Here is an 18,815-nt window from a genome sequence, read left to right on the forward strand (position 1 = left end):
GTATTTGAGATTCAAGTACATGAATATGAGAGGAATCTTTTCTCAGTGTGAAAATCAAATAAAAAACATTCTTCCCTTTTGTGCAAACGACTTCCATCAAAACAGGTAAGAAATCTGAGTGGGATCTAAACAATTTGATTTTTGATTCTGATACAATAAAGACGGAGATAGATGCCTTTATTTCCTGTTTTCCCACTCCAATACATTAAAAAAACAATAATAATTGTTGCTGAGGGGGCAAAGGATCTCACCACGTGTCAGAATCAGCAACCCCACACGTCCATTAAGAATAAAATAAAATGGAAACGAATAACGGCAAAGGGAAAAATAAAATAAAAAGGTAAAAAAGTTTCTACATTTGAACGAGCATGTACGTATGAGATAGATTAGATTAGAGATCTGCGAATCCCATCGTCGTCGTGGGATTAGGGTTTCGCATCGCATCACCTTACCTTCTCTCATTTCCGCTTCCGATTCAGTTCGCGCGCGCGTGTGTGTGTGTGTATGCTCTCGATCGAGCTGGATCCTCTCTAATTTATGTTGGATTTGATTATTCCATTGCTTCTCTCTCGCGTACCCTTGATTCAGTGGATGGTTCTCGCTACGAAAGTACCGAACTTTCCTTGAATTGTAACTTTGTTTGAGTTGACTTTTGATTTGCGTATCGTTGAATTCGGGGTTTGATGGATTTGGAGAGTGAAAGCTCTGCGCTTGAGTCTATTGGTGATAATGGTTTGATCCAACAAGCTTCCATCAACACTGCTGCTGCTGCTGACGATGATGATGATGATAATGGTAGGAGTTTGGATCAGGGGTCCTTCTCTGACGACAGTGTGAAGCTTGTTTCGACGATAAGTGGTGGTGAAAACGAGACATCTGTTGAACTGGATAAAGCGTTGAACTTTGGTTCTTGCTCTCCGGTTCTTTCAAAGGGGCGTGGTTTGAGGAAATGGAGGCGGATCAGGAGAGACCTTGTGAAAGACACGTCTGGTAACATGGAGAATAGTAAAGTTCTGAAGAGAGGCTTGTCCGGTTCTGCTGCTCATTCGCATGGTAATAAGCAGATGCTGTTTCAGTCACCGGAACTTGAGCAAGAGAGTCAGGGGTCTGTGAATATGTTGAAAAGTGGCGGCGGTTATGGTTTTGATGATGCTAGGTTTATGGCAGGGATTGGCTTTTCAGCTGGTGTTGTTGGTTTAGGAAAGGATGATGATCGGAGTAGCAAGTCTTCTACGCCAGTGATTATTAGTTCGGATCAGAGAGGGAAAGGTCGGGTAGAGAATAGTAAGAAGCAGAGAGGAGAAAGTGTCGAGAAGGAGAACTCTCATTCCAGCTTGGAATCTGATTCAAGAAAGCCGAGTGGAAGCCCAATGGTGAACCACAAGGGAATGATTGGTGATGAAGCTGATATGAATGGAGAAACTTCAAAGAGAAATGATGATGCTGAAGGAGAAGAGTCGATAAACAATAATAACAATGGTTTCTCAGAGGAGCTGGATCCGTTAACAGAGGCCATCGACGGTTTCTTCACCTTGCAAGAAGCTCTTGAAAAAGGTATCCACTCTGTTCCTTGTTGTAGCTGATGGTAACTAAAAGTTGGATTATGTTTACTGCTGTTTCCGTACAGGTTTCTTGTTATGAGTCCTTATGCAATTTCATGTGCAGAGGTTCAGGAATACCGAGAGATCGGGAAGGAACAGATACCACAGCATCATGAAGGAGCTAGTGAGACAAGCTCACCTGGCCCAGAGATTGTAACTCTGGTGAACACTGTTGAACAGCTGGAGATCAAGCTAGAAGAAACAAAGTCCATGCTTGAGGTGAAAGAATCACACATTCGTGAGCTTGAATCCACCACGAACCAAAACAAACGCTCGTGGGGAGGATCAGGAAACGTTTCAGAGACGGTGGTTGAAGATATCTTCCGGCAAAAGATTGAAGCCGAGATTGAATATCTGATATATTCAAGATCTGTTGATAACTTGAATCATCAGATGAAGCTGGTTGAAACAAAAGAGTCATTGGCAGAGGAGCAAGCTTATGAAACGCTGAACAGCTTGGACAAAGTTCAAACGAAGGCTGCGAGTTTAAGAAACAGAGCTAAAGACCTGCAAAACGAGTGCATAGAAACCACCGGAAGCATCAAGAAGAGAGCATGTAAGATCACTTCATGCTTTCTTATACAGTTAGTATTGCTGCTGATGGTAGTTATGGTGTTCATGTCTCAATTGGTGCCGGAGTCTTCTGATATCGTTATTGTACCCACCTGACTTTTTTTGGTTTTTGTAGCAAACTGAGTTGTTTATTTTTTATTTTTGGCTTTTCGCATTTTCTTGTTAGCATTTCAGCTATAGTTTTGGTTATAGAATTAAAAGACATGCTACTTCATATTTTGTTGGAATAAAATTCTGCAGCTGGAGATTGGTCATGTAGCTGAACATTAATGTCTTTGCACAGTCACTGTTCATGTTATTGATTTGATTAACGCAAGGACATGCAAACTCTTTAAACGCTGAACAACATTCTTTCATTGTGCAATGTTTTTGAAAGTTTTAGTAATTTATCATTTTTATAAACATTTAATGCAAATTTTAAATATTAAGTTGTCAGTATTTTTTCAAAGATTTTATCAAAAAAAATAGTTCAAAGCAAATTTCAAAATGAAATATTTATGTATTTTCTATCGTATATAATTTAATTAAAATATATTAATATATATATAAGACTTTCTACTTACATGATTTTGTAATAATTTGTATCTTGTCATAAAAAAAATTAAATCATGGATCATAAAATTTTTAAGTGAGACTTTTTAAAAAGTCCAAAATATAACATATACGGAAAAATCTAAATTTGTATCTATACTATTAAAGCAGAATCCCTACTAGGATTCTACCCATAGTTTTTGAAGTTATTTACAAGAGAGTGCCATTATCTAATTTGGATTTTTTTTAATTAATTCATTTGCTATATTTATAACTTATCATTTTAAAAAAGTTATTGACCCGTAATTAATTCGCTTGCCATATTTATAACTAATAATATTTGTAACCAAAATATGTATAACCAATCCCGCACTATATTTATAACCGACCATATTTATTATATAATATCTTTATTTAAAAAGAAATAAATTATGTGCTTTGAAAGCGCGGATCAAAATCTAGTTATATGGTTAATGTGATTGTTTAATTTATTTTAGTAACTTAAAGTTAAACAAAAATGATAGAGAATACACTAATTTTTATCAAATTTTTATTATCCAAAATCATTAATTGTCATATATACTTTAGCCACATTAAGAAATTCCATAATTTTTATTTAAAGAAATAATTGAGAACATTAATAATTAATTTATGGTTAGTTTAATAAAAAATTTATTATATATTTAGATGGACCAACCTATTTCTCTAAAGATTCTAAGAATCATTGTGGTGATGACACGTGGCTACCTAAAATGTTGTAATGCTTCTTTTTTAATATATATGGGATGATACACAAGTGATCTCATCCACTAAACTATCTACATTTACCAAATTTTTATAATTTAATTAAAAATATGGAGAACACACAAAAAGTTTAAAACTATGCAATGATAAAGATGCAATGGAGTATTTCAAATGACCTGATAAATTTGGCATTTGATTTCATTTGTAGTTCATCTTATTTTATCTCATAAATTTGGCATTTGATTTCATTTCATAGTGTGTATTCGGCATCATTCATATTTGATTAAAGGGGAAATTCCTTAAAAATACACAGACTAGTTTTCATTTACTAATAAAATACACGAACTATTTTGGATCCCCCTTTAATACACGAACTAATTTTCTTTGCCAATTAAATACACAAACTTTTGAAATTTGTAGGTTTTACACATCATTTTAGACTGCGTTAACTATATTTAACGGCAGTGACGACGGCGTTAATGTTTAATTAACACGTGTTTAAATTTTGAAAATAATATTTTTTTAAAATAGACAAACTATTTTTCATTTGCTAATAAAATACACTAACTATTTTTGGATCCCCGTTTAATACATAAACTAATTTTTGTTTTCTATTAAATACACAAACTTTTGAAATTTGCAGATTTTACACATCGATTTAGATGATGTCAACTATGTTTAACATAAGTGAAGACAATGTTTTAATTAAACAAGTGGTTTAACAGTGAAAAACACGCTCACCCTCAGCCAATTGAAGTTAATTTGACTTAGTTTCAATTCGAGTTTGGCACTCTAATCTGTTCCAAACTCTTTAAATCTCCAAACTATGTTTCTTTTCTTCTTATTTACTTTGATTTCATTTTATATTGATTCGAAGTGGAGTCGATTTCCATGTCGTGAAAAAGGACGAAGAAAACTACGTAATTTTAAACGAGTTTCTGATTTTGGAATTAGTGTAGTGTTATGCATTTCTAATTCTTGTTCTTCGTTTTGATAGTAGTGATAATGATTCAAGGTTAATTTACACTATGATAAATAAGTTTAGTGTTATGAATTAAGTTCTACATATATTCTTTCTACTATGATAAAAAAAATTAAAATTTCATCAAACTTTTTTTTTTACACTATGGAAGTGTAATGGAGAAGAAAGCTAATAATATAATCTATTGGAGGACATTTAAGAAAACTTTTCTTCGCAGTTTAACCACATGATCAATTAAACACTAACATTGTCTTCAATTCTACTAAACATAGTTGACATCGTCTAAATCAATGCGTAAAATCTGAAAATTTTAAAAGTATGTGTATATAATAGAAAACAAAAATTAGTTTGTGTATTAAACGGGGATCCAAAATAGTTCATATAATTTATTAGCAAATGAAAAGTAGTTTGTGTATTTTTAAAGAATTTTATTTTCACAATTTAACACATGTATTAATTAAACACTAACGTCATCGTGACTTCCGTTAAATATATTTAACGCCGTCTAAAATGATGTGTAAAATCTACGAATTTCAAAATTTTGTGTGTTTAATAGGCAACAAAAATTAGTTCGTGTATTAAACTGGATCCAAAATAGGTAGTGTATTTTATTAGCAAATGAAAATTAGTCTGCGTATTTTTAAAGAATTTTCCCTTCGTTAAATGAAAGCTATTGATTTTATTTTTCATTGTAGACACATATTGAACCAAACAGTTGTCGTAACCCAATCTGTTTTTTTTTTTATCTGATCTGCATGTAATAATTTATACCATTTATTCCTAAGATGTTAACGAAATATCTATTAACTTTATATAATAACTAAATGCTACGTCTAAATCTTCATTTATGCTAGCATGTATTTTTTTATGTTACACTAGGGTCGGTCCGCGCTACGCACGGGATGTGATGTATTTTTTGTATGTTCATTTGGTTGGCAGATGAGTCTTGTCTACACCAGTCTATTGTGTTATTCGTACATTTACATTTTAGTAGTTTATAGAATATTGACTTGGTCGACTAATTTGGTTTTGAAACATCAAGTATAAAAATCAATCCATATATTATTTTTGTTAATACTTGTGGCAAATATGTTCGATACAACATGTAAAGTGCAAGAAACATTAATGTGTGTTGTTGTTGCATTTTAAAGTCGAGCCAGTGTGATACAATCGATGAGTATTGTCCATTAGATATCATATATTTATCATGCTATTAAGAAGATTTTTATGTATATGTATATTTTTAAAATACTTAATGTAGATATCTATGAGCATATATCAATGCACTGATACTTCTAATTTTTAAGATATTCCTTTAAAATGTGTTACATACATCTATACTTTCTGTTACGTAAATGTTAGTTTGGTTGCGAAACAACAATATACATTATGAATATAATGGAAAAACTGTATATTGAGGACACCAACAACTTTGGTAACATCACAGTGATGCATGTAAATTATGTCTCTAGACCATCTATACTTCTATCTGAAGATATATCCATGAGTCCCCAAATACTCTTACCGATTTTTAGGCCAAACCAACTTTTCTGCCTAACCAAACATCATATTTGTCATACATGCCACACTATTTTATATTGCATCAAACAGGCTCAAGAAGACATGAATAATTAACAAACGAACCGTTCACTCCTAAATCCCACCGTTGATTGTGAAGCATATACAAAAGTTCAACTCGATCAGGATATATTTACTTAGTCAAACAATCTCCTAAAAATACGGTTACATAGCAGTTTTCTCTCTTTTTGCAGATTCAGATGATTTTGGCCCAATTCTGAAGGTGAAATACGAATTGTTTATAACTTATATTCATAATTCGATTGATCCAATGAGCTCTATGCATGAGATCTTTCCATATATAACTTTATTGTGATCTAGTTTCATTATATCTGGCCATAAACCACCTCCAAAGTAGTCTACATGCATACTGATTTAAAAGGTAAAATGCAGGTTTTGGATCAGAGAAACATAAAACTTTTCATCAGCCTTTTATAGATTTTTAGATGGAGTTTACCATTGATTTGAACACTTTATCTTTCTGGGGATTCCTTGCAGCTTAATCTTTCCATAGGCATATTATTCGAGATCTTGATGCTTTCGGTTGGTTCAGAAATCGCTTCCCAAAACTCCTTCTTGACCAGCTTCTATCTCTAGGGCTTGTCTAGCCATTTCTTCGCCAGGGAGTGTATGTATTCGATTTAACAATTATTTTTATTTGGAAAAGTTTGGTTATATATGTGGTGTGAATTATTATTTTCTTGATATCTTTTATTTAATAACTATTTATATTATTCTAAACTATCAGATGTTAGAATATTCAACTTCGGTTTTGTTACAACTAATTAGATTTCGTAAGTTAAATTTAATGGAGATGCATCCTTATTTTATTTTGGCAGTAAAGAAATTTTAGTTTATTTAAATTATTTGTTTTTATATCATTTACTTCATTTATACTATTATTTTATCATTTTCTTGCGTTTTTCATTTAAATTATGCAATTATACACATTCTATTGCATATCAGTATTTAATTATATTTTTTTGGGTAAGTCATGACATAATTACATCTGTTTGCATACAATATTTCTAATATCTTATAATATCATGAAAACAACTTTCATCTTATGTTTCGTTTTTGTTAGTTTTATTTTGTTATATTTTGTTTCCCAGTTAGTTTTATGTTTTAATTATGTATTAATTTTTGTTGTGTTTCTTTAATATTTTTAGTTTCTCATAATTTGAATTCAATCATCAAAACATGAAAACAACAGTTAGATTTATTCTTTTTCACTTTTTACTTTGATTTGATGAATAGATCCTCCTCATTTGTGTTTTATAGAAAAAATAATATTTTTGAAATTAAGTATTTTTTTGATGTATTTCTGGTTATATTTCTAATTTACACTAATGTTTTTTTTTAAAAAACTTATATTATCATTTTATATTTTATACTTTTAAAAAATTTATGTTTTGATTATTTATTAACTTTTACTGTGCTTATAAGCAAATTTTTGCTATATAGTTTTAAAAATAATCGAACATAAAATAAGCCATATAACTCAAACACATGCTTAGAGTATATTACTCAGAACCATCCAGAAATGAACTAACAGCACGGAATGTGGTTTCAGTTTAGAACATCAAGATTACCAACTCTAGACATGAAGCTCAACCTAACTATTAGAAAGAATCATATCAGCTATTATACAAAACATTCGTGCTCTACATAAATCAGAAACTACCTTCACTTGATACATCTATCCAAGGATAGCACACAGCTACAAACTTCTTAATTCTCGTAGCTAACTGTACTCAAACAGAAAGCTCATGATTCCCATTATCCCTTCTTGAAACAATTGTTTCCTCTCCTGTAAAGAAATTAGCTTCATCAAACCCTTGATCCTCTGATCTCCATAAACTCTCCCAGAGCCTCACTTCCCCTTCCTTGTTATATATACCATGCAACTTTAACTTAAAATACGGTAACACAACCTACAAAAAAAGGCACCTATCAGAAAGTTGTACCAAGCTTAAAGGCACAAGCTTTATGCTTTTAACAGATAAACAAACTACAAAGTGCAAGTACCAGAAACACAACAGAGAGGACTCTCCGGCGTTTCTCTAAACCAGAACGTTGAACTTCTGTACTGGAACCTTTGCTTAATCTCAACCTAACTGACTTTCTCCTCAAACCATACAATGATTCAACAAACAAAGCATCTGCAAACAATTCATTAAAAAAACTAAACTTTAACACACAGTGACACTACTCCAATCCAAACACATTGATCCCAAAATCTAACTTGTGGTTCTTAAGCTATGTCCTTCGAGGATAAGCATCAGAGCAGCAAAGAACTCGTCTTCGTAGTCTAAGATTTTATGGAGAAACGATCTTCAATGCAAAAAATCATATCAGCAACTATCGTTAGTTTTCAATTCCAAAAGAAATAAGAAAAAAAATGAATTTAGTTAGTGGGAAACATCAGTACATACAAACTTTATTCGATGGTGTCCAGGAACAAACACATTGTAACAAAAATCGACTACACATGTCAAATAAAACAATATTCTTCAAAAACACATGAAAACCTACAAACCTTTATTATGGCCGAAGATCACTCATCGCCTGAAAACTTTTTTCAAATTGGGGGTTCTCTTTACAATTGGGAATATTTGTTTGCACATACAATTAGACAGAAAAAAATAGAAATTGAGTATATGTTGATGAAATCATGAAAAATCAAAAAGGGAAGAAGAAAATTAAGGTATTCTGGAGGACGAAGGCATACCTATTTATACTAACAAATAGACCGCCCTGGAGAAGAGAGACTCGCATTAAAGACCCATCGTGGTTGATGGATCAAAGAGGCGTTTAACGCAATGGATCTGTAAATGTGGGTGTTTCAGTTGATTAAGAGAAGAGCAAACGATGTCGTGAAAACCCTAGGAGGAGATTCTTCACGATGGCAATCTCTGATAATGGCAGAGAAGGAGAAGCGCAGGTTACGATGATCACGTCGACTCTCTTATGGTATGGCCGTATGGGTCCCTTCAGCATAACATTAGGCCCAAAAACTAAACAAAGCCTACATCTTCTGCAAAGTTACGTAAGTGAAACGGTGCGGATTGAATTAGGTGACAGGTGTCGCGTTCAGAAGAGTTGATTTTCTGATCTGGAATCCTAGGTGGCTTCACCAGGAGGGAGGAAACCCTCTATATATATATATATATATATATATATATATATATATATTGACGTAATAAATATGGTAAAGATTGGTTTTAAGAAGATATACCGTTTGTTTAATCGAAACGAGTAATCGGTCTAGACGAGTTTGACCAGTTAAACGGATCTAATAAATTATAACTATTGTTAAATTACCATTTGATTTGTGTAGACTAAAATCATATAAAATAACCATGGAGAAAAGTCAGAGAAGGTGGAAGCCCCCTTAGTTCAGTGGTTTGATTAAAGGTTTATTAATGCTTCTACACCAGAGGGTCTACGGTTCATTAATGCTTCTACACCAGGGTTCTAGGGAAACGCAAATTATGTAGATTATAGAAGAAAAAATGTTACAAGAGGTCTTCAGCATGGTGCATGGCATATCATCGAACATGGATCTCATAGGGCGGCTCGGAGTGACGTAGTCAGGCGTGTATTCTCATATGGTGGTAGAATTGTCGGCTGTAGAATTGTCTATGTAATATATCTCAGCGTTGTAATAGCATAATTAATTAGACGTAAAAAAAAAAAAAAAGTCAGAGAAGGAGACACATCATATTAAAAATAATTAATAGCTGACAAATCGTTACTTAAGATGCGCAATTACGTGGAATCTTCAGCGTAAAACTCGCTGTAAACAAAAAACCATAAAGAGATCTGTCCTTGTATGTCTGCATCTCGTGACAAACAAGTAATCGATACAGGTTCTTCTCTTCTTTCTTCCTGATTCTTGTGACATCTGTTGTCTGAATGTGAGACTTGTCCCTTTACATGTTGTCTTTTGATTATTGAATCTCTGAGTAGATCTGGTTAAGCTGCCTTGTCTTACAAGAAACTGGAGTTGTCTGTGGTGTGTGAATCAACGATCTGATCTCAAAGCAGGACCAAATCAACAGAGACATGGGAGCTGCGGTGACGAAATCTGATGGTCAAGAGACAAAGCTAGAGGCTAAGATCATAGAAGCCGTGCAACGCAGGGCATCGAGAGGAACCACGATGAAATCATTCAACAGCATTGTTCTCAAGTTCCCAAAGATCGACGAGGGTCTTCGAAACTGCAAAGCTATCTTCCAAGAGTTTGGTGAGTAGTGCATATACACAGATTCTTAAAACGTTGGCTTCCTCATGGTTTTGATGGTTATTTACGTTTTTTGGACAGATGAAGATTCGAATGGGTCTATTGATCACACGGAGCTAAAGAACTGTTTCAGGAAGCTAGAGATCTCGTTCGAGGAAGACGAGATCAATGACTTGTTTGAAGCTTGTGATATCAACGAGGATATGGGGATTACATTTACTGAGTTCGTTGTTCTTCTCTGTCTCGTCTATCTTCTTAAGGACGATTCATCCACCCTCCAAAAGGTAACTTTGGTTATCAACGTTTTATGCAGGCCCAAACGTTTTTACCCGCGAACCAAAGACCCGACCTTAACCCGAACAGAAAAACTAAAACTCCATTTGAGCTGCTATACAAAAATATTCAAACATAACTTAAAAGCTTGATAGGTACAACCCAAACCGAAATCCAAAGTAGGATAGAAAAATATCCAAAATTAGTTATATATGTTAATGTTTTAATATATATTAAAGTAATTTAGATATTTTAGAATATTTCAAAACAATTTTTAGTTTGTTTTATTTATTATTGTGAATATTTTTTAGTTAATTTAGATAGTTTAACTAGGTTTTAATTAGATTTTTGATTAATTTATATATTTTGACTATTTGTTGTAATTTTTTTTGTGACGATTTCAGATATTGACTATAATCTGATATGAACCAGATTCAGAATGAACCGAATCAAACTTAACCCAAAAATTAGTAAAAATCCAAATGGAACATATAAGCATGTTACCAAAAATCCTAATCAATCAAACAAATTCGAAACTCAAATGGTTAGTTCTATGTTTCTATGCACGTTCTGAGCTTTGGTTTAAGCTTATCTAATAGAAATGGAGACTGGGAATGCCGAAGCTGGAACCAACGTTTGAGACGCTAGTGGACACATTCGTGTTCCTGGATGAGAACAAGGACGGACTCGTGAGCCGCGAGGAGATGGTCCGAGCCATTGATGAATCTGGAGAGCGTTCCTCCGGGAGGATAGCAATGAAAAGATTTGGTCTAGTCTCACACTTTCTCTCCCTCTATATAGCTTTCTCCCTTCACCGAGCAAAGAATATTGATTTTGATTCAACTTTTTGTTTGCAGAGGAGATGGACTGGGACAAGAATGGAATGGTGAACTTCAAAGAGTTCTTGTTCGCATTTACGCAGTGGGTTGGAATAGATGAGAATGAAGAAGAAGACGATGATGATAACAATGACAAGGCTTGAATTTTGTGTTTGCAAGAATGTAATAGTAACAAACTATGTTTTATGTTATAATGCAAACAGAATTAATTCATTACCAAACACACAAACCATTATGTTTTTACCCAAAAAAAACTTGCTTTTAAGCAACAAAGCTTATTAGTAGTCTCCACTAAACCGTATAAAGAGAAAGGGCAAACAAAAGCAAGCCAACATTAACATACAAAGACAGAGACGCAAACACAAACAGAGACTGATCCCTTTCTGTCGTCTATACTCTCACTGAGATACAAAGTAGAGACACAGACTCAGGACTGGTGTTTTTTTATATTATTCCATGGATAAGAGACAGTACCGGTAGCCAGAGGAGTATGGAGAAGTAGGAAGGGATGGAGACAGAACCTTCAAAAGCCTCTTCTCGTTCAAAAGAAGGAAGCGGTTACGGTGTGCATATATTACCTTCTTGAAAAAGGTGAATAGAGGCAAGCTTTGAAAAAGATGAAAACGACGTAGCTTCATTAGTCCCTTGTCTTGGCTCTCTTCATGCCGAGGCTATCGTAAGGAGAGACGGAACCAGACATTGGAGATCCTTCTTCTCGAAGACTACCGTTGAGAAGAGCCAGTTCCCTGAGCTGTTGTTTCTTGTAGAAGTCATGCGTTTCCTCCTTAAAAAAAAATACAAAAAAGTATTTAAGACAAAAATAGTAAGCAAATATCTTTGAAGAGTTATGAACATACCACAGGAGTGAGTAGATCGTCTAGTATTTCACGAGCTTGCATGAGACGTGCATCCACTAACTCAATGGGTAACTCAGCCTCGATTAAGATGTGGAGTTGTTCATTCAGGTGCTCATAACCAGGCTTCCCCCTCATCATTTCCTCCTGCAACAATGTCACACAAATGAAGATACAGATACACATTCAAAGTGTATTTATATGTAACATATGTAAACACCTTAACCGGATCTTTGATGCTGCCTCTCCCCCTTATAAGAACACGGCAATCAGTACTAGCTTCAACTCTTTTGAGGGAGTTTCCTCTAGGACCCAAGAGGCGACCGACAAAATTGTACTGCAGATTATTGAATTAAAGTTTATATTATACATTGGCTAGATATAGTTTAGGATCTCAGCAAGGGGGTTGAGAAATGAGAATCATACGTTTGGGTATTGGTCGACTGGAATATCCACTCTGATAGTTCGCTTGACAATGAGACCAGAGGAGCTACCAGGAGAGTTTAGCCAATTTGGTGCTGGAGAGGATGAAACAGATCTCTGTAAATGAAATATGATTTAACCAACAACTTGTTAGAAGCCATGTTAACCTCAAAGCAGCTACGGACATATGATTGCATATCTTATCAAACACTTTTTCCACGGAAAAGGGGCAATAGTGGCAACCTGTAAATGTTTATCCTAAGTCATAACATTCACAAAGCAATCTTATATATATATATATATATATATCAGAGTTTGTTATATCTATATGGCTCCTGAAGTTTAAGGAGTATCTAATTAGTGTTAGCCCAGAGGCTTCAGACTACTACCTGTCATGATGAACTACGATTAGAAAGTAAGTCAAAGCAAGTTATGTCAGCAATAGTATGAATTAGATGAAAAAGGAGTTATGTTAGTAGAGTCATACTTCTGATGGAAACTGTGAGGGCCATCCGTTCATGTCAGCTCTTGAGTTCTGGAATATCCCTCCAGAAGACAGAGGGCTAGGGTGGTCAAACCTACTCTGACTTATGGCATTCTCCAACAGCGTGGTTACACGCAATATTTCTGTTTCAAAAAAATGTCAAATTTTGCAAGAGTAAGACGCACCAAGTTAGTAATTAGTCCACAAATCCTTCACCAATGATAGTGGAATGAAGAGACAAGCTTAGTCTCAAGACTCTAAACTAAGTTAGTGAATATTAACTTTCACACTATATAGTTTAATAAACAGATTTACACACAACAAACAAGGTAAAGTAGTCTCTAACGTTGGTATGATCTATACGAAGGTCAATGTCACAAGGGTTGATTATGGGGAAGGTATCCATACTAAACTACTTAGAACAATAAGAAAACCAAGAAACTAAATTTCAAGTAAAATTCTTAGTAACTGGATTTGAAAATCAAATCTATATGAGTTAAAAAAAAAAAAAATCATATCTAAACTTTAGTAGACCACAAATTCTTAGTAACTGTATTTCATTGCAAGGGGAGAAAGACTAACTGTCTAAATGGATAGTACGATATCTTGGTTAAGGAACCGTACAAAATCATCCTGTCATGTTTTTTTCTTGTAACAGCTAGCTAAATGATCTCTCTCTCTTAGAACCACCAGTGAGATGAGATGTTTATCAAATGTTACAAAAATGTGGAGCTCTAAAGCAGGAAACTAAAAGAATTGTCGTATAAGATATTTATGAAGAAACCACAACATTTTCTCGTACTATAACAAGTATGGCTGCTCACCTTGGTTCATCAGACGGCAGACATGTGGAAGCACAGGCAAGAAGGGAGTAAGCTTGTGACGCTCTGCTAGTAATTCAGAAAGATACCTGCCAAAAGGGAAAACAAAAGATTAACCAAATCAGTAAGACCTTGAGCACACAAGATACCAATCAGATCCACTCTCATGTCAAATATTTTTTTTCAGCAAATCCTCCTCACTCTAAAACATTAGCATCAAATGTAGGGTGTGAACTAGGTTAATCTCCCACGAGTAAAGACACAAGTCAACAATCGCAAAACGAACACAACCAATGATTCTAATAAGATCATATGGCACAGAGAAAATGGGTTCATAGATTCAAAAAATGTTGTTATCAAGTTAAAAAAAAAGTATAACACTTGACTAAAACCCAGTGAAAAAAATTTAAAGTAGATGGAGCTAAAAAAGAGCTTAATTTTCATTGGTAGGTAGGAACTCAACTCAAACATATACGGGAGCAACAAATATAGAAAGCATAGATCTTCATACAAATCAACAGCAACCACAAATGAAAAAAATCAGATTTGCGATGAGAACTTAAGAGCTCAGGATCCAATAGGTACATAGAAGCAAGATCGAGAAACAAGTCAACTACAAGACGAAGAGACAAAAAGATTTGAATTACTTCTCCTGCTCAACGAGGAAAGAAGGCTGTGATCGGATACCACCAGAGAAGTTAGGTGACTGAGGAGCCGACGGAGGCACGGAGAGAGGCGGTGGATACGGCATATATCTCCCTCCTCCTCCTCCACCAACCGGTCCAACACCACCACCTCCTCCGCCTCCACCACCACCGAGTGAAGTCATCATCATCATCAGCTACTACTTCACCGACTTATCTATGCCTAAAGATACAACTGAGGATCTCTAAGAGTATAGACGGAGACCGAGGAGGACTTGAGGCGGCGGAGAAGAGTGAGTGAATCTGGCACACACAAAGAGTCTCAAATCTACTGCACACGTCGGTGGTTTTGGGCCTATATACCTCTACTAGCTGTGTGGGACTCTCTCTCTCGAGAGAGAAATGATGATTTAAAGCTACTTTTTACCCTTAAACGCAACGATGCAAGTTTTTTTTTTTCTTTCTTATTCTCCTTTTTATTACCGCCCTCCCTTGTCACTCTTCTTACAAGAAGCTTCTTACTGACTCAGAAGGTCTGGATCCAGCTGGATTCCTCTTTAATCATTTCTGAGGCTACCAACCTTTACTTGACCTGGGCCCCGCTTCCTATTTCCGGTTTGTTTTTCTTTAATCGGTTCGGTACTGTAATTATTTCTCTTTGTTTACAAGAATTCATCAAACGCTGCGTTTTAAAAGCAAGCCAAACGAGAATTTCTTAATCTCTTCATTTACCAATAACTCCTCGCACAATATGGAATCATCAGAATCTTCATCATCTTTTTGTTTTTAATTATCAGAATGTTCGTTGGAATATTCATTATCATGGACTCCTGATGGTTTACATAATGCTTTTCATGCTTCATTGCTATATAGTAGTATATGCTCCATTGTTTCTGTTTTAAAGTTATTTTGGATTCCTGATCATTCTTTTTCTTTTGCTTTGTGGCCTGTAATTGTATTGGCACCAAATTGTTTATAGTCGAGCATTGTGGATTTTATATGGGGTAGGTACTATGTTCTTTCTCTCTCTATTCTATTGAATATGGATATTGTTTTATGTTTTAACATAACTTACTAAAAAAAAATATGGAAACAGTCAAGCAGAATATAAGACAAAGAGACATTATATAATCAGCTAGAAACAAGGTTTAGTCAAGAAATTGAAAAAGACAGCTATGGAGAGAAAGATAAATAGATGATTAGAAAATTTCACAATTCTGAACTATGGAAGTGAGTCGCATGCGGTAGATTAGCATCTGCCTTTAACAATAAGCTTCTACAGTCTTGACCTAATTTATTAAAACCTAACAGCCAACTCTACTATCGTCTCACCCAACACTTGAGTGAAATGAGTTACGAATGGTGTAGAAATGTATGTGGATTGAATTTATCAGTTGAATATTTTCATTTCTAATAACAAATATTTATGGTTTTGTATGGTTTCTTAAAGCTAAATCATATATACAACTGTTCCTGTATAAAAATATAGATGATATTATGTTAGTTAGTTGAGTTGATTCCATATACTCGTAACCGTAACTAATTGATAGTACGTTATTTAAAAAAAAAAATTAGAACCTTACCATATAATTATGCTTTTTGCAATATGTGGCACCGCAAACGTGGAATGCCTTTAGTTTCTTATTTAGCTAAAGTGTATACAGACAAATTTTGAATCATCGGAATATTCATAATCATGCACCAACTTGGATTCTGTTGTTAATTGGTTGGGTCGAGCCAGCAAGATGATTCCATTTCCTGGTGTTTTTTTTGTCAAGATGTTGCCATACTTGTACTATTTTGATTATTTGATTTAAATATGATATACACATTTAATTTGATCCTCAAATTCATGGGGGATTTGCAAAATATCACAAAATTAAGTATGCATAGTTTGTAGAAACACCGCTACGTATCCTCTCAATATATTTCAAACATATCAAAAAATTAAGATACAAACCACTCTAACAAACATATCAAAAAATTAAGATACAAACCACTCTAACAACACATTCACACTAATGGTGTTTAGAAAAAGATACGTGGTTACGTATACTTTATTAACAAACATTTATAATAAATAAAAAAGTTTAGTACCGATCAAGTTCCAATATACACCGTTTGTAATAAATCAATCACTGAGTTTGCGTGCGACCATTACCGAGTTCACAAACCCATCTGACAAAGACGGGTGATAAGTCTCCAAGACCTCGAAACCTCTTAGATCACAAGGATCAACGTCTATATATAGGAAAGCTCTAAGGCCTTTAGCACTTCTAAGCATGAGAAGAGCACCAGGAGCCATGTGTTTCCCCAAGTGTTCAATGACTTTGACTTTTGCTTCTTTATCAACCCCAACAAGAGATGCCAAGAAAACGACCTCGTAGTCACGTAGAATCTCTGTGGCGTTGAGTATATCTACTGTGTGGAAGATTATGCGACTGGAAAGATCAGGATCGCGCGAGACAAGTTTGGAGGCGAGGGAATTAGCTTGAGGGTCGATGTCGAAGTTGTGGAACGTCGTGTTTGGGAGGTGGAACTTAGCTAAGATGATGGATGTGAAGGGCAACGAACCGGAGCCCACGAACGCAATCTTGGTTGGGACATGGCTCGTGCGTAGCATGAGGAGATCAAACTCAACTTTGCTCAGTTTGAGGTAGTTAGTGTAGTAAGGGTAGAGATCTAAATGGTGAAGTGGGTTGTCTTCGAGAGATCCCAGGACTGTAGAAAAGTGTTGCTCTGAATACCCTATAGCTTCACTGCGTAGCTTGATGAGATTGGTTCTGATGTCTTGCACTTTTGGGCACAACTTTTCGACGTCGATATTTGTCTCCGTGGGTAAGCATGTGGACATGAGCTCTTGGAACAAAGTGTCGACATTTTTGGAAGGTTTAAGACTCTTAAGATTGGAGATTTTATTATACAGTTCGAGAATTTGATTCTTAAAATGAGCCTTTTGGCAAGCCATGTCGAGACTAAAACGAGATTTTAGTTTGGTCTCTCAAGACTCTGAATGGTCTCACAATAATATACCCTTCATCTAACGTGTCTGATGTGTGTCCATGTCGAACGGATGACAAAAAAAAGAACAGCTCTATGTTACATTCTTTCAACGTGTACCCATGTATGTTTGGAATTACGTTTTCTTTTATGATATTTAATTTAAGTATTACTTCTTCGTCTTTCCATTTATCTTAATAAATAAAATAGACTTTGGTTTTTCCACAAGCGTCCACGTCATCAGGTAGAGGAGGGCGTTTTGCGCCACGTGACACCTACTTTTCCAAACTATTTATATCGTTTACTTGGGCTGGGCCACTGGTGACTGCAGTATTTCAATGGTCCATTAGTTTTCCATTTTATTTGGTCCGGCCAGGAGCGAGATTAGTAACATTAAACTTTAATTTTAATTTTTTAATGGTTCATCAAAAATAGGCTACCAAACCCACCACCAAAACCCTTTGCACCGTCGTCTCTTTCGTAGCGATTCCAAGCTGCCTCCTGTTGTTTTGTAACCGATGAAGTGAATTTAAGACTCCACTCTCCATGATTAATTGATAGAGGTTAGTGATGGCATTCAATGGTAGGAATCGACAACTTCTTCATCCTTCCGGCTTCCCTCATTTCTTCAATTTCCTCAAACCCTATATATATGGAGTTGAAGAGTGCGGCTCAGCTGATCTTATCGCCTCGCTATCAACTCAGAGAGCATGGAAGGATCTCTGATGCTGGCTTTAATGTTGCACGAAGCATCATTCCCGGTCTAGCTATCGCTCTCTTTGCTTTGTGTCATTAGATTCATTACATACCAATATTTGTTCGTAGTTTATTTATTTTTTATCCCCAGATTATTGGAACAAACTACAAGACCCTTGATGGGACTTGCGTGTATGTGACTACATAGTCACAGACTGATGGGCGTTCATATAGTCCTTATTTTTACAAGGTAACTGCAAATGTTTGTACATATTTTTAAGCAGATTCTTTAACTCGGTGATCGTCGAATTCTCTTTCATATATTACTTTCGCAGGCCAGGCTAATGCAAGGGTCAATCAGCGTCTACCGTCTTAACTCCTTCAGGCATATCTTGGAAGAAAGCAATGTGTATGAGCTGAATGGTTTCGATGTTGCAAAAAGCAATCCGACCTACAAGTTTGATGAGACGCCAGTGTCTATTAGACACCGAGCATACTGTTTTTGTTGGGGGTAGCAGATACAAGT

The 18,815-nt window shown here is 35.1% G+C and overlaps 5 protein-coding genes across 9 annotated transcripts; 2 read left to right on the top strand and 3 right to left on the bottom strand.

The window, feature by feature from the left end:
* Positions 1 to 325: 325 nt before the first annotated feature.
* Positions 326 to 2,428, top strand: LOC106444125 (WPP domain-interacting protein 1). The gene is made up of 2 exons (XM_013885649.3): positions 326 to 1,554; positions 1,666 to 2,428. The coding sequence occupies exons 1-2, from the start codon at positions 684 to 686 to the stop codon at positions 2,268 to 2,270; spliced, it is 1,476 nt and encodes a 491-aa protein (XP_013741103.1). The 5' UTR covers positions 326 to 683; the 3' UTR covers positions 2,271 to 2,428.
* Positions 2,429 to 7,506: 5,078 nt separating this feature from the next.
* Positions 7,507 to 9,016, bottom strand: LOC106444114 (peroxisome biogenesis protein 12). Of its 4 annotated transcripts, none has more exons than XR_002662310.2 (4): positions 8,741 to 9,015; positions 8,549 to 8,606; positions 8,038 to 8,343; positions 7,507 to 7,943 (listed from the first exon to the last, which is right to left on the bottom strand). XR_002662310.2 is itself a non-coding variant. In XM_013885639.3 (4 exons), exons 1-4 carry the CDS (start codon positions 8,785 to 8,787, stop codon positions 7,764 to 7,766), a joined length of 450 nt encoding a protein of 149 aa, XP_013741093.1. In that variant the 5' UTR covers positions 8,788 to 9,016; the 3' UTR covers positions 7,507 to 7,763. The 4 variants fall into 4 exon arrangements, 1 of the variants encoding a protein (XP_013741093.1); XR_007317899.1 differs by having other exon boundaries at positions 8,038 to 8,171; positions 8,741 to 9,008; XM_013885639.3 differs by lacking the exon at positions 8,549 to 8,606 and having other exon boundaries at positions 8,038 to 8,171; positions 8,255 to 8,343; positions 8,741 to 9,016.
* Positions 9,017 to 9,614: 598 nt separating this feature from the next.
* On the top strand, positions 9,615 to 11,588 carry LOC106428316 (probable calcium-binding protein CML21). Of its 2 annotated transcripts, XM_048744261.1 has the most exons (5): positions 9,615 to 9,881; positions 9,982 to 10,258; positions 10,337 to 10,539; positions 11,128 to 11,296; positions 11,386 to 11,588. In XM_048744261.1, the coding sequence occupies exons 2-5, from the start codon at positions 10,078 to 10,080 to the stop codon at positions 11,508 to 11,510; spliced, it is 678 nt and encodes a 225-aa protein (XP_048600218.1). In that variant the 5' UTR covers positions 9,615 to 9,881; positions 9,982 to 10,077; the 3' UTR covers positions 11,511 to 11,588. The 2 variants fall into 2 exon arrangements, with proteins under 2 accessions (XP_048600218.1, XP_048600219.1); XM_048744262.1 differs by having other exon boundaries at positions 9,875 to 10,258.
* LOC106444085 (KH domain-containing protein At4g26480) lies at positions 11,534 to 15,041 on the bottom strand. Its single transcript, XM_013885609.3, has 7 exons — positions 14,597 to 15,041; positions 13,953 to 14,038; positions 13,132 to 13,271; positions 12,648 to 12,761; positions 12,442 to 12,558; positions 12,225 to 12,368; positions 11,534 to 12,151 (listed from the first exon to the last, which is right to left on the bottom strand). The coding sequence occupies exons 1-7, from the start codon at positions 14,785 to 14,787 to the stop codon at positions 12,005 to 12,007; spliced, it is 939 nt and encodes a 312-aa protein (XP_013741063.1). The 5' UTR covers positions 14,788 to 15,041; the 3' UTR covers positions 11,534 to 12,004.
* On the bottom strand, positions 13,954 to 18,194 carry LOC106444095 (nicotianamine synthase 2-like). Its single transcript, XM_048744260.1, has 2 exons — positions 14,597 to 18,194; positions 13,954 to 14,038 (listed from the first exon to the last, which is right to left on the bottom strand). The coding sequence occupies exon 1, from the start codon at positions 17,559 to 17,561 to the stop codon at positions 16,725 to 16,727; it is 837 nt and encodes a 278-aa protein (XP_048600217.1). The 5' UTR covers positions 17,562 to 18,194; the 3' UTR covers positions 13,954 to 14,038; positions 14,597 to 16,724.
* Between the last annotated feature and the right edge of the window lie 621 nt (positions 18,195 to 18,815).

Source organism: Brassica napus, chromosome C1, assembly GCF_020379485.1.
Source record: "Brassica napus cultivar Da-Ae chromosome C1, Da-Ae, whole genome shotgun sequence".
NCBI classification, from domain to species: domain Eukaryota; kingdom Viridiplantae; phylum Streptophyta; class Magnoliopsida; order Brassicales; family Brassicaceae; genus Brassica; species Brassica napus.